Source organism: Nomascus leucogenys, chromosome 19, assembly GCF_006542625.1.
Source record: "Nomascus leucogenys isolate Asia chromosome 19, Asia_NLE_v1, whole genome shotgun sequence".
NCBI classification, from domain to species: Eukaryota; Metazoa; Chordata; class Mammalia; order Primates; family Hylobatidae; genus Nomascus; species Nomascus leucogenys.
The window spans coordinates 76,992,744-77,005,324 of NC_044399.1; the positions used below are offsets into that span (position 1 = coordinate 76,992,744).

The 12,581-nt window shown below is 45.0% G+C and overlaps 1 protein-coding gene across 5 annotated transcripts in view; it reads left to right on the plus strand.

The window, feature by feature from the left end:
* Positions 1–12,581, plus strand: part of VPS53 (VPS53 subunit of GARP complex) — a 188,095-nt gene that overhangs the window by 150,582 nt on the left and 24,932 nt on the right. For all 5 annotated transcript variants that reach the window (XM_030800063.1, XM_030800062.1, XM_030800064.1 and 2 more), the window contains 2 exons: positions 3,187–3,269; positions 4,284–4,362. In XM_030800063.1, the coding sequence (XP_030655923.1) occupies positions 3,187–3,269; positions 4,284–4,362 (162 nt within the window). The remainder of the gene's footprint in view (positions 1–3,186; positions 3,270–4,283; positions 4,363–12,581) is intronic.

Consider the following 12,581-nt stretch of genomic DNA (forward strand, 5'->3'; position numbering starts at 1 on the left):
CTCAACATTGTGGCATCAGGGATTAAGTTTATAACACGTAAACTTCAGAGAACACAATCAAACCATAGGACGATGTTATGAATTGCTATTGTAAATAGTTTTTTTTAAAAACTAAACTACACTTTTAAGGATACTTCTAGATTTATAGAAAAATTGCAAAGATCGTTTGCATGGTTCCCACATACCACTTACCCAGTTTCCCATATTATTAACATTAATATGAAATATTTGTTACAATTAATGAACCAATAATGATGTATTATTGGTGTTGCTTTTAAATTTTATTTTCCAATTCCTTGTTGCTCAGATTCTTTTTGTTTAATATGGGGTCTCAATCTGTTGCCCAGGCTGGAGTGCGGTGGTACGATCACAGCTCACTGCAACCTGGGATGGAAGCAATCCTACCCTCAGCCTCCCAAGTGGCTGGGACTACACTGGGACTTCAGGCACCTGCAACCATGCCTGGCCGGTATTTTTTTATTTTTTGTAGAGATGGGGTCTCTATGTTGCTATGTTAGGTTGCTGTGCTCAGATGGGGTCTCAGTATGTTGCTCAGACTGGTCTTGAACTCCTGGGCTCAAGTGATCCTCTTGCCTGAGCCCCCAAAGTGTTGGGATTACCGGGTGAGCCACTGGGCCCGGCCTGCTCAGATTCTTAAGTCTCTGGTTTCTTCTTCCATTTCTCTTTGCCCCCTCTGCAATCTTTTCTTAAAGAAACTGGGTTGTTTGCCCTGTAGATTTTCCCAAGTTTTGGATTTTGCTGATTGCACCCAGGAGTATTAATGGACATTTTACTTTGTCTCTTGTATTTCCCATAAATTGGTAGTTAGGTAGAAGCCTGAGCTGATTCAGATTCTTTTTTACAGAAAACTACATCATAATGATGTTTTGTATGTCTACCATCAAGATACATAATGTTTGGTTGCTCTTTGTGTGATGTCAGCAGCCTCTGATGCTCAAAGCCCAGATCCATTATTCCATTAGGAGGTATAAAGAATGATACTCTGGCTGAGTGCGGAGGCTCACGCCTGTAATCCCAGCCCTTTAGGAGGCTGAGGTGGGTGGATAACCCATCTGAGGTCAGGAGTTCGAGACCAGCCTGGCCAACATAGTGAAAGCCCCGTCTCTACTAAAAATACAAAAATTAGGGCCGGGCGTGGTGGCTCACGTCTGTAATCCCAGCACTTTGGGAGGCTGAGGGGGGTAGATCACGAGGTCAGGATTTGAGACCAGCATGGCCAACATGTGGCCAAAAAGTGAGGAGCCTGGAGGGCTTAGAAAGTGGGGGTGCGGCAAAGCAAGGGAGTGGGTCAGCAGGGCTGAGCGGGCCGTGTTTCAGGGAGAGGAAGGAGGAAGTGTGAAGTATGAAGGTCCTGAGGGCGAAGGACCCTGGTGTCTCCCAGAAATTTAAAAGGCCAGTGTAGCTGAAGCCTAGCGGGCAAGGTGGAAAGTGACAAGACGAGGCCAGAAAGCTGGGCAGGACCCAATTCATGGTCAGGAATTTGGATTTTATTTTCAGTGTCATAGGAAGAGGCTGCTGAAGAGTTTAAGCACGATAAGCCTGTGCCGTAATTTGTTTTATCCTTTGTAAATACACATGTAGATTGTTTCCAGCTTTATGAGAACAGCATTGATCTGTTTTGTTCACTGAATAACTCTCTTATTCTGTTACATAGCCTGAACAAAGAGGGCTTTCAGTAAATATTGGTTGAATTAATGAATGCTGCAAAAAATACTTGCGTATCTTTGTATGTTATTCTCCTTATTTCACTGAAATGCATTTCTAGTTGGGAAATTGCTGGTTTAGGCAATATGTGTATTTAAAGTTTTGCTTTTTGAATAAATTGCCTTCCAAAAAGGTTACACTAATTTATGCACCCCAACAGCATTTTCAAATTTAAGACAAAACATTGGTTATTCTGGCCTGGCGCGGTGGCTCACACCTGTAATCTCAGCTGTAGTCCCAGCTACTCAGTACTTTGGGACACGGAGGTGGGCGGATCACCTGATGTCAGGAGCTCAAGACCATCCTGGCTGATATGGTGAAACCCTGTCTCTACTAAAAATATGAAATTAGCCGGGCATGGCGACACATGCCTGTAGTCCCAGCTACTCGGGAGGCTGAGGCAGGAGAATCACTTAAACCCTGGAGGGAGAGGTTGCAGTGAGCCGAGATCGTACCATTGCACTCCAGCCTGGGCAACAAGAGTGAAACTCCATATCAAAAAAAAAAAGGCCAAAACATTAGCTATTCTTAGAGTTTGTGCAATAGGTTTACCGTGCTAGATTAATCAACTCCCAGGGATATCTCCAAGTATTTACACGTCCTGGTCCCGTTATTTTTCTTTGAGCTCCAGGAGCATGTTGAGTGTTTCTGTCCCCGGCTGTCGGCTGATGACGGCAGGGACCACATTTCTTTTGTTTACCACTGTATCCCCAATGCCTTAATGAGGTGCTTGGCCCGTAGTAGCATTCACTGACAATTTTAGCTGGTTTTACTGCCACTTACCACCAAAGGTTTCCAATCTGGGTGGGCAAGTCTGTAGTTCATGGGGCAGGGAGTATCTTAAAATCAGGGTCTTTTCAGAATGAGTTGATATGAATTGTTGATGAGTCATAAGAAACAAGTACTGCACAGTGCTAAAGGGCACAGGCTCTGGAGGAAGTTTGACTCCTGGCCCTACCACTTCTATCTTGGGTAGGCACCCCCCCTCTATTTTTCTGATCTGTAAAAGGAGGATGATAATAATAGAATCTTCCTCATAAGGTTGTAAGATTGGCCAGGCATGGTGGCTCACGCCTGTAATCCCAGCACTTTGGGAGGCCAAGGCAGGCAGATCACCTGAGGTTGGGAGTTTGAGACTAGCCTGACCAACATGGTGAAACCCCATCTCTACTAAAAATATAAAATCTAGCTGGGCATGGTGGCGCATGCCTGTAATCCCAGCTACTCGGGAGGCTGAGGCAGGAGAATTGCTTGAACCCAGGAGGCAGAGGTTGCAGTGAGCCGAGGTTGCACCACTGCATTCCAGCCTGGGCAACAAGAGCGAGACTCCCGTCTCAAAAAAAAAAGAAGTGTATGGAATTATGTCTGAATCACCAAACTCAGTAAATGTTAACTATTATTGTGATGGTACTTCTTTGGATAATCATTAACCATGCATCCGTTTCTCCTGTTTTTCGACAGCTAGAAGAAAAACTCAAAGAAAAAGTGGATGTAAGTCTGATTGAACGAATCAATCTGACTGGAGAGATGGACACGTTCAGCACGTATGTACCCTGCACACACATGCTCGCTGCCTGCCCTTTCTCCACTACACAGCAGCGTGCAGCACGTATATACACTGCACACACTTGCTTGCTGCCTGCCCTTTATCCACTACACAGCAGCGTGCAGCACATATATACCTTGTACACATTTGCTCACGCCTGCCCTTTCTCTGCTACACAGCAGCATGCCTCAGGCTGTTGGCTTTAGTCACTGCAGAACCTAAGAGGTTTCTGTTGGGTCAGAATGAGTCCCCTACTGGCCACTAAGAAGAAGCTTCAGAACTGGGCTGCCATTGTACCTCCTCAAATGCAGTTGCTCTTTTAGCTTATGGGGTTATTGTCTCACTGTGAAGAATAACCACAGAGAAGACATTCTCCCTTGGCCATCGTTGATCTGCCCCCATCTAAACCCACAGAAGGCCAGGCCTACCTTCAGTGTTTGAAAGTATAAAGTATAAATGGCTTGAATTTAGCCACTGAGGGAAGAAGAGTGTGGGAGTGGCAGGGGAGGTCCGTCCAGGAAGTTCTAACAGTAAAGCCTTCTTTCCCTGTTAGGACCTTGTGGTATTTTTGTTGTGGTCAGTTTCTATTCCACTGCCATTAAATGAGACAGGCATGGGCCAGGTCTCGGCTTTCACGTCAACCACTTATTGAGGAAGAATCAAAATTCTCTTCTTAGTTTATTTCCTCTACTTTTCTTAACTTTTTATGTTCTTCAGTTCTGACTTAAACATTTTTGGGAAGCAGGTTCTTTTGGAGGAAGATGTGAACAGAGATACTGGGGTGGTGATTAGGGAAACTGACTGTGGGATTCCGTATCCTGACTGGGTGAGGACACACCCAGATAAAACCAGGACATGAAGAAAGAGCCAAGCTGCTCCTCTGCTGTCATTAATTAAAGCTCAAACTTTGCCGATGAAATGATGAATCTGAATTTTACACAGGGGCCTGAGTGTCAGTCATTCAGATGGCCGTTGTCTGAAGGGGTGACACAGTGATTTGTTTGATTTGCAGCGTCATCTCCAGCAGTATTCAGCTGCTGGTTCAGGATCTGGATGCTGCCTGTGATCCTGCCCTGACTGCCATGAGCAAGGTAAGGTCTTAGGAAGTGGCATCCTACAAACTAAGGAGAGCAGCCCGAGGTGGCTTCTATTGGCCCTTGTCTGTAGCTTCTCCAGGCGCGTCGGAGCGTAAAGGATCAGCTGAGAGGAGAGTGGAAAGGCCCCGGAGTTCCTGAAAGCACTGAGTTTGTGTCGCACCCAAGTCAGTTCAGTTGCTTGTCCTTTTAGAATGAGACAGAGCGTCACAGTATTGGAGGATGGCAAAAAAAAAAAGAGACAAAGTAAATGTGTTCGACGAGTCTAAAGGAGATGTTGCCTGTGGTTTATTTGTATTTTTTTAGAGACAGGGTCTCTGTCACTCAGGTGCAGTGGTGCCACCATGACTCCCTGCAGCCTTGACCCTCTGGGCTCATCAGTCCTCCTGCCTCAGCTTCCCAAGTAGCTGAGACCACAGGTGCATGCCACCGTGTCCAACTACTTTTTAAATTTTTTGTAGGGCTAAGAGTCTTGCTATGTTGCCCAGGCTGGTCTTGAACTCCTGGCGTCAGTCTTCCCACCGAGGCCTCCCAAAGTGCTGGGATTACAGGCATGAGCCACAGTACCCAGCTGAGATAGATCATTTTTAATTACTGAGCGCTACCTCATGTTCCTCTCGTGTTCATATTTTTGGCTTTTATGTGCCTATGCCTTTTTTTCCCAAATGAATGTTAATTCCGTAAGTGCACAGACCATGTCTTTCACCCCTCTTTTATCTCTCATGTAGTCTTGAATATGGGAGATTCATTTTTGTTAATTAAAAATCAATCAGCCATGTTCCTTTATTTACGTATTATCTTTGATTAGTATCTGACACATGCTAAAAACCTTGGTGTGGTCTCACCAGAATGGGTGTTTTCATTAGTGCTTAAAGCAGTAACTTCTGACTCATTCTTCATTCTTGCCCACTGAGAGGTTTTTCCGACTCCGTCTGAGCTCTGGTGCCAATGCAAGAGTATTTGATCAGGTTGTGAACTCTGGTTTTCTAATATTGTGGTGGCCCATCAGTCAGCCCTTGGCCCTCAAATCCCCTCCTTTGGCACTTACCGAGCGCTACCTCATCTTCCTATTTTTGACTTTTATGTGCCTATGCCTTTTTCTCCCAAATGAATGTCAATTCCATAAGTGCACAGACCATGTCTTTCACCCCTCTTTTATCTCTCATATAGTCTTGAATATGGGAGATTCATTTTTGTTAATTAAGTTGGACATGGGTCTTTGTTATGCTAAACCCAAGTAACATGCAGCTGCAACTCTAAAACTTTGTAGAGCAGGGGTTGGCAAACTAGAGCCTGGGAACCAAATCTGGCCCACTGCTTGTATTTGAAAATAAAGTTTCATTGGAATACAGCCATGTTCCTTTATTTATGTATTATCTATGGCTGCCTTTTTGCAATATAGTGGTAGAATTGAGCCATTGCAACAGAGACTAGCCCATAAAGCTAAAAAGATTAAATATTTACTCTCTGGCCCTTTACAGAAAAGGTTTGCCAATGTCTGCTCTAGAGTCCTAGGCTCTTGTAGCAAATTCTGGAGAAACAATTCATCTGGGTTATACTGGCCAGTAGCAGAGGGCAGTGGGAGGAGCACTAGCTTTAGAGTCAGACAGACCTAACTCCTCCAGGGTTTCCTTTGGGGTGTTGAGCAAATGATTCACCTGTCTGGGCCAGCGTGACATCATCTGGGCCCACATACCCCAAGTGAACTGTGGATCTCCGCATCCCAGCAGTGCTGTGAGGATGAAACATGGAACGGACGGGTCTAGTGCCAGGCACATAGTAAATGCTCATTAAATGTTAGTTCCCCCTCCCTCTTGTCAGGGGGAGTGACCATGTCACAAGGTTGTGTAAGCAGACATTTGCTCTGAATTTGGTTTTGCAGTAGATTGTAAATATTTAACAAAAATAAGATTAAAACCAAAGTGTAGGCTTTAGGGTTTTATGAACTGAAGTGGCAAGTCCTAAAATAGCTGATGTCACAGTTTTATTCAAAAAGCTGATCTTTTCAGCAGTCCGGTGCTGATGGGTCCTCCCAGTATTCTCAGCATTCACAGGAGAACACTCTGAGCAGGCAAATTGAGGCCAGTCCATCTGCTTAGAGGATTCGTTTCGCAGGTTCTCATTATCCCCTCGCTGCTGGTAAGCATGCTCTACATCCTGAGTGTGATCTGTTCCAGCTGCCATCTCTCCTGAACTGCCACACACTTTAGATCGGAATGCAGCTGGTGAAAGAATTTTTACATTTACCAAAGGAAGAGTGGAATTTTTTTTTTTCAATAAAATCACAGTTGAAAGGGGTTTAACACTGCAGGTGTTGCTTATACAAACTGTCGGTTCGTTTGGTGGATTTCCCTCAAACCCTGCCCCGTCCCACCCTCCACTTCTCCCCCATCCCCACACCAGCAAATATTAGCAGAGACCGTGCCTCCAGAGTCCTTTGTTTATATCATAGGAAAACCACAGACTTGGGAACGCAGCGGCTGGGAGGCCATTACTTTCTGCCTGAGTCTTCTGGAGTTCTAGCAGAATAAAACGCACGTGATGGAAATAAACAAGCCAAGTGGTCACAGATTGATCCAACACATTCTGTGTTCTTTATGCTGCATCCTGTTTTGTGTAGTTTCTTCTAGGATTTAAAAAAACTTTTGTGATAATGGTTATTTCTGTCTCTGATTCTATCATTTTTGCTGCTGGTTGAACAGTTCCGTTCAGACCCTGCCCAGCACAGTGCTGGGAGCTGCGAGGCTCAGAAAGGCATAAACCCTTGGCTAAGGTGTTTAGATTCCAGTAGGTGAGGGCAAGAGATGTGTAAGATGACAGCAACACCCAGTAACTTTAATATAAGAGATGAGGAAATCCGTGCCGTAAGAAAAGTACAAAATACACCCTCTTTAAAGAGGGAGGAGTTCATATCCAGGTGGGGAGGCAAAGAAGGCCTCGTGAGGAAGTGGTGTTTGAAACAGATGAGGGCGAAGTTCTGAATGAATTTGTGATTAGGAGGGCAGTTCAAACGGGGTGAAAACATGAGTAAAGAGAGGTTAGGAAAGCTAAAGAGCTTGGTTCCAACTGCCAATTCTCATTCAACATCCCAGGGGCTCCTCAGGCTACTCCTGTACTTGGACTGACAGAGTTAAGGCTGGAAACGAGACTGCCCTCAAGGAGTCTATACCCTGCTGGGAAGAAAACTGAGAACAACCAATACTGTAAATAAGTGTGTCTTATAAATGTCAGAAGGACTGTTGGCTGGCCAAAGTGGAGTGTAGTCATTGGATGATTCCGAGTTGACGGAACTTGGTTAAGTCATTTTCCTGGGAGACCTCATTCTCATGGAAGGCATCCCATGGCCTCTTCCTTGGTTGGCATATAGAGCTTTCATTATCTATCTGTTTACTCCATTGCTAGGTCAGTTTCTGCTGCTCACTCTGGAGTATGTGCCCTGTTCTCCAGTCGCAGCCATGTTTACTTCCCTGAATGCACATTGCTCTTTTGTGGCTTCCATGCCTTTTCTCATTTTATTCTTTCTGCCCAGAATTTTCTTCCTGCTATCGTCTGCCCAAGGAGCACATCCTTTAAGATCAAGTTCAAATGTCTGTCCCCATTTAAAAACCTGAGGTATAATTCACATACCACAGAATTCACCCTTTTAAAGTATACAGTTGGCCAGGAGCAGTGGCTCACGCCTGTAATCCCAGCACTTTGGGAGGCTGAGGAGGGCAAATCATTTGAGGTCAGGAGTTCGAGGCCAGCATGGTGAGACCCTGTCTCTACTAAAAACACAAAAAATTTGCTGGACATGATGGCACACACCTATAGTCCCAGCTACTCAGGAGACTGAGGTAGGAGAATCTCTTGAACCTGAGAGGCCGAGGTTGTAGTGAGCCAAGATTGCAGCACTGCACTCCAGCCTGGGTGACAGAGTGAGACTCTATTTTATAAATAAATAAAGTGTACAATTTAGTTGTTTTTAGTATATTCACAATGTCCTGAAACCACCACCACCATCTAATTCCAGAACATCTTCATCACCCCAAAAAGAAACCCCGTACCTCTCAGCAGTCATTCTCCATTCCCCTGACAACCATTAGCCTACTTTCTGTCTCTATAGATTTGCCCCTCCTGACATTTGGCACACATAGAATCATATGGCATGTGGCACGCCTTGTTCCTGGCTCTCTTCACTTAACGTAGTGTTTTCAGGGCATGTTCATGGTGGGGCATGTGTCAGCACTCCATTCCTTTTTGTGGCTGAGTACCATTCCATCGTATGGATAGACCACATTTTGTTTATTCATTCATCTATTGGACGTTTATTTCTGCTTTCTAATTTTGAATAATGCTGTGAACATTCATGTACAATTTTTCGTGTGAACATGTTTTCAGTTCTCTTCAATATGTACCTAAAGGCCGTGCGTGGTGGCTCACGCCTATAATCCCAGCATGTTGGGAGGCCGAGGTGGGCAGATCACCTGAGGTCAGGAGTGCAAGACCAGCCTGGCCAACATGGCAAACCCTGTCTCTAATAAAAATACAAAAATTAGCTGGGTGTGGTAGCGTGCACGCCTGTAATCCCAGCTACTTGGGAGGCTGAGACAGGAGAATGGCTTGAACCTGGGAGGTGGAGGTTGCAGTGAGCCAAGATTGCACCACTGCGCTCCAGCCTGGGTGACAGAGGGAGACTCTGTCTCAAAAAAAAAAAAAGGACCTAAGGGACCTAAGGAATGGAACTGAAAGAGCCGTATGGTCAGTTTATGTTTAACGTTTTGAGAAGCTGCCAAACTGTTTTCTGAAGTGACTGTGCCGTTGTACCTTTCCACCAGCAAAGTGTAAGGAATCCAGTTTCTCCACATCTTCTCCCACACTTGTTTTCCTTTTTTAATTATAGCCATTTTCATGGGCGTGAAGTGGTATCTCACTGTGGTTTCAGTTTGCATTTCTCCCATGACTAATATGTTGATCACCTTCTCAGGTGCTACTGGTGATTTGTATATTCTCTTTGAAGAAATGAGAATTAAATGTTTTGCCCATTTTAAAATTGGGTTGTCTTTCTGTTGTTGAATTGTAAAAGTTCTTTTTATGTCTGGATACTAGACCCCTTATCAGATACGAAATTTGTAAATAATTCTCTCCCATTCTGTGGGTGGATTGCCTTTTCACTTTCTTGATAATGTCCTTGATTTTCTGAAGCTGGTATATCGTGTGTGTGTGTGTGATATCTAAGATACCATGGCCTGATCCAGAATCATAAAGATTTATTCTGTGGTTTCTTCTAAGAATTTTAGTTTTAGTTCTTAAATTTAGGTCTTCACAAAAAAGAAAAAAAAGGAAAAAAATGTAGGTCTTCAATCCATTTTGAGTTAATTTTTGTATATGGTGTGAGGCAAAGATTCAGCAGCATTCTTTTGCTGAAAGGATACTCAGCTTTCCCAGCACCATTTGTTGAAACGACTGTTCTTTTCACATTGGATGGTCTTGATACCCTCGTAAAAAATCAGTTAACCATAGATGTGTGGGATTATTTCTGGACTCTCAGTTCTATTCCATCTGTCTGTATGTCTGTCCTCAGCATCTGTATGTCCATCCTCAGGCCAGTACCACACTGTTTGGCTATAATAGCTTTGTAGTAATCTTTGAAATCAAGAAGTATGAGTCTTCCAACTTTGTTTTTTCAACACTGTTTTGGCTCTTCTAGGTCCCTTACAATGTCAGCATTTCTTGCCTCAGCCAGAGCATTCCTCTTTCTCTTTCAAGACACCACAGTACCTAGACTACCTTTCTGCTTTGTTATGTAATCATTTTTATGTCTTTGTCTTCCCTATTAAACTTTGAGCAACTTGAGGGCTGTTTCTTACTCGTTTTGGAAACCCGTGGCATAGCACAGTACTTGCTTAACTGTAGTATTCCCTGAATGACTTTGAAGGTAAAGAGGGAGGCGGGGAGCGGGAGAGAAAGAACTGAAGGACCACAAACACCCTTTTGACCAAAGATTGGTAAACAAGTGAGACATAGATAACTCTACTGAGCAGATGTAGCCGGGTGGAGCTGGTAGATATAGAGTAGGAAACTTGGGCAACTTTGTGGGAGACGGGGGCGGTCACAGAATCCCTGAAACCTTTAGGTTCATAGCTGGTGCTGTTGAGGATGGAGTGATGCTCTTCGATGGCACCTGATAGCAGAAGGGCTTCTGACTTCAGCAGGTGGCATGTTGGAGCTGATTTAAGAGATGTCGGAATGAAGGAATATGAGCCCCCGGGGGTGTGGCCCGGAGTCCTGCTGCTAGACAAGGAGAGGGTATTGCAGAGCGGCAGAGTTTGCTAGAGTCACATGCGGGTGCAGCCTTCTGCAGGCCCGGCCGAAGAAGGGGGAGGAAAATGTGATGAAAGTCGGGTGGTCCCTCCGAAACTCTGACTTTGAGATTCTAGTAGTGTTGCTGATGAGTTACAGCAAAATTAACTTTTAGACCACGTTTCCTTCCCATAGTGTTATTTTCTTTCTTTCATTAAAAAATTTCCTCACTCTGTCGCCCAGGCTCGGGTGCGGTGGCACAATCATAGCGCACTGCAGCCTTGACCTCCTGGGCTCGAGTGACCCTCCCACCCCAGCCTCCCAAATAGCTGGTACTACTGGCGCACACCACCACACCTGGCTAATTTTCTTGATTTTTAGTAGAGATGAGGTCTTGCTGTGTTGCCCAGGCCAGTCTCAAACTCCTGAGCTCTAGTGATCCTCCCACCTCGGCCTCCCAAAATGCTGGGATTACAGTGTGGGCCACTGTGCCCGGCCTCCATATTGCTTATTTTCTTAGATAACCTCTGAGTTGATAATAAGTTACTATTTACTGAGCACTTACCAGGAATTGGAACCCAATTAATTTCATTCTAACAATAAATTCATAAGATGGCTATGCTATTTCCCCTTTTCACAGATAAAGAAGCTGAAACAGAGACATTAAATCACCTGCTCCAGATCTTTTAGCTACTCGGGAGGCTAAGGTGGGAAGATCACTTGAGCCTGAGAGGCAGAGGTTGCAGTAAGCTGTGATGACGCCACCACTGTCTCTTTATGCAGGATTGTGCCATGCCATACAGAGGGAGCGAGTAAGTCTTTTTGGCAAATGTGGCAACTGAGGCAAAATCAGCTTAAGTAACTTGCCTAAAAGTGGAAGAGCCTCAGCCTCCTAAACTGCTGGGATTACAAGCATGTTGCCATCGCGCCTGGCCAGATTTTTTTGAAAAAAAGAATAAAATGTAAATCACCATAATTTCAATTAATTGATACATTTCTGTCAGCGTGTGCCCAGTCCTGGTGGGTCCACATGAGTGTTCATGCTGATATGATTATGAGTTCTTCAAGCATTCACCATCATCATGGTGTATATTCATCTCCAGCTTTTCTTGATCTGACACCAGGACTTTTCTACAGTGGAGAAAATGTGTTGAGCAGCCAACCCACATATTCCAATCTGCGTTGAATATTTTTCGCTGAAAACTAATGAACTTTCCTTCTGGTATCTTCTTTCCTTCCTTCCTCCCTTCCTCCCTCCCTCTCTTCCTTCTTCTCTCCCTTCCTCCCTCCCTGCCTTCCTCACTCCCTCCCTCCCTCCCTCCCTCCCTGCCTTCCTTCTTCCCTCCCTCCCTCCCTCCCTGCCTTCCTCACTCCCTCCCTCCCTCCCTCCCTGCCTTCCTCACTCCCTCCCTCCCTTCCTCCCACTCTCCCTTCCTTCTTTCCTCCCTCCCTCCCTTCTTTCCTCCCTCCCTCCCTCCCTTCCTTCTTTCTTCCCTCCCTCCCTTCCCCTCTCCCCTCCCCTCCCCTCCCTCCAAACTCCCTTCCCTCCCTCCCTCCGTCTCTCCCTTCCTTCCTTCCTTCCTTCCTTCCTTCCTTCCTTCCTTCCTTCCTTCCTTCCTTCCTTTCCTTCTTTCCTTCCTTCCTTCCCGTCTTCATATTATGTCCAAAGCCATATAACTTACAATAGTGAGGCTAGAAGTAAAACTAGTTCTCCTGATTCTGGAAAAAGTAGTTATTTGGAGTGTTTTGGTGGAAATACAAAGGATTCTATTTTTTAGATTTAAATCCTACAAATCCTTAGAAATGAGTATGTCTGGTTATGCCCCTGTAAGTAGGATACAGAGCCGTGGGCTCCCGAACAGGGGCTGTTGGTCTCATGGTCCCCTCCTCTCTCCGTGCCTTTTCCTAGGGCTGCTCACATCACTCAGTTAAAT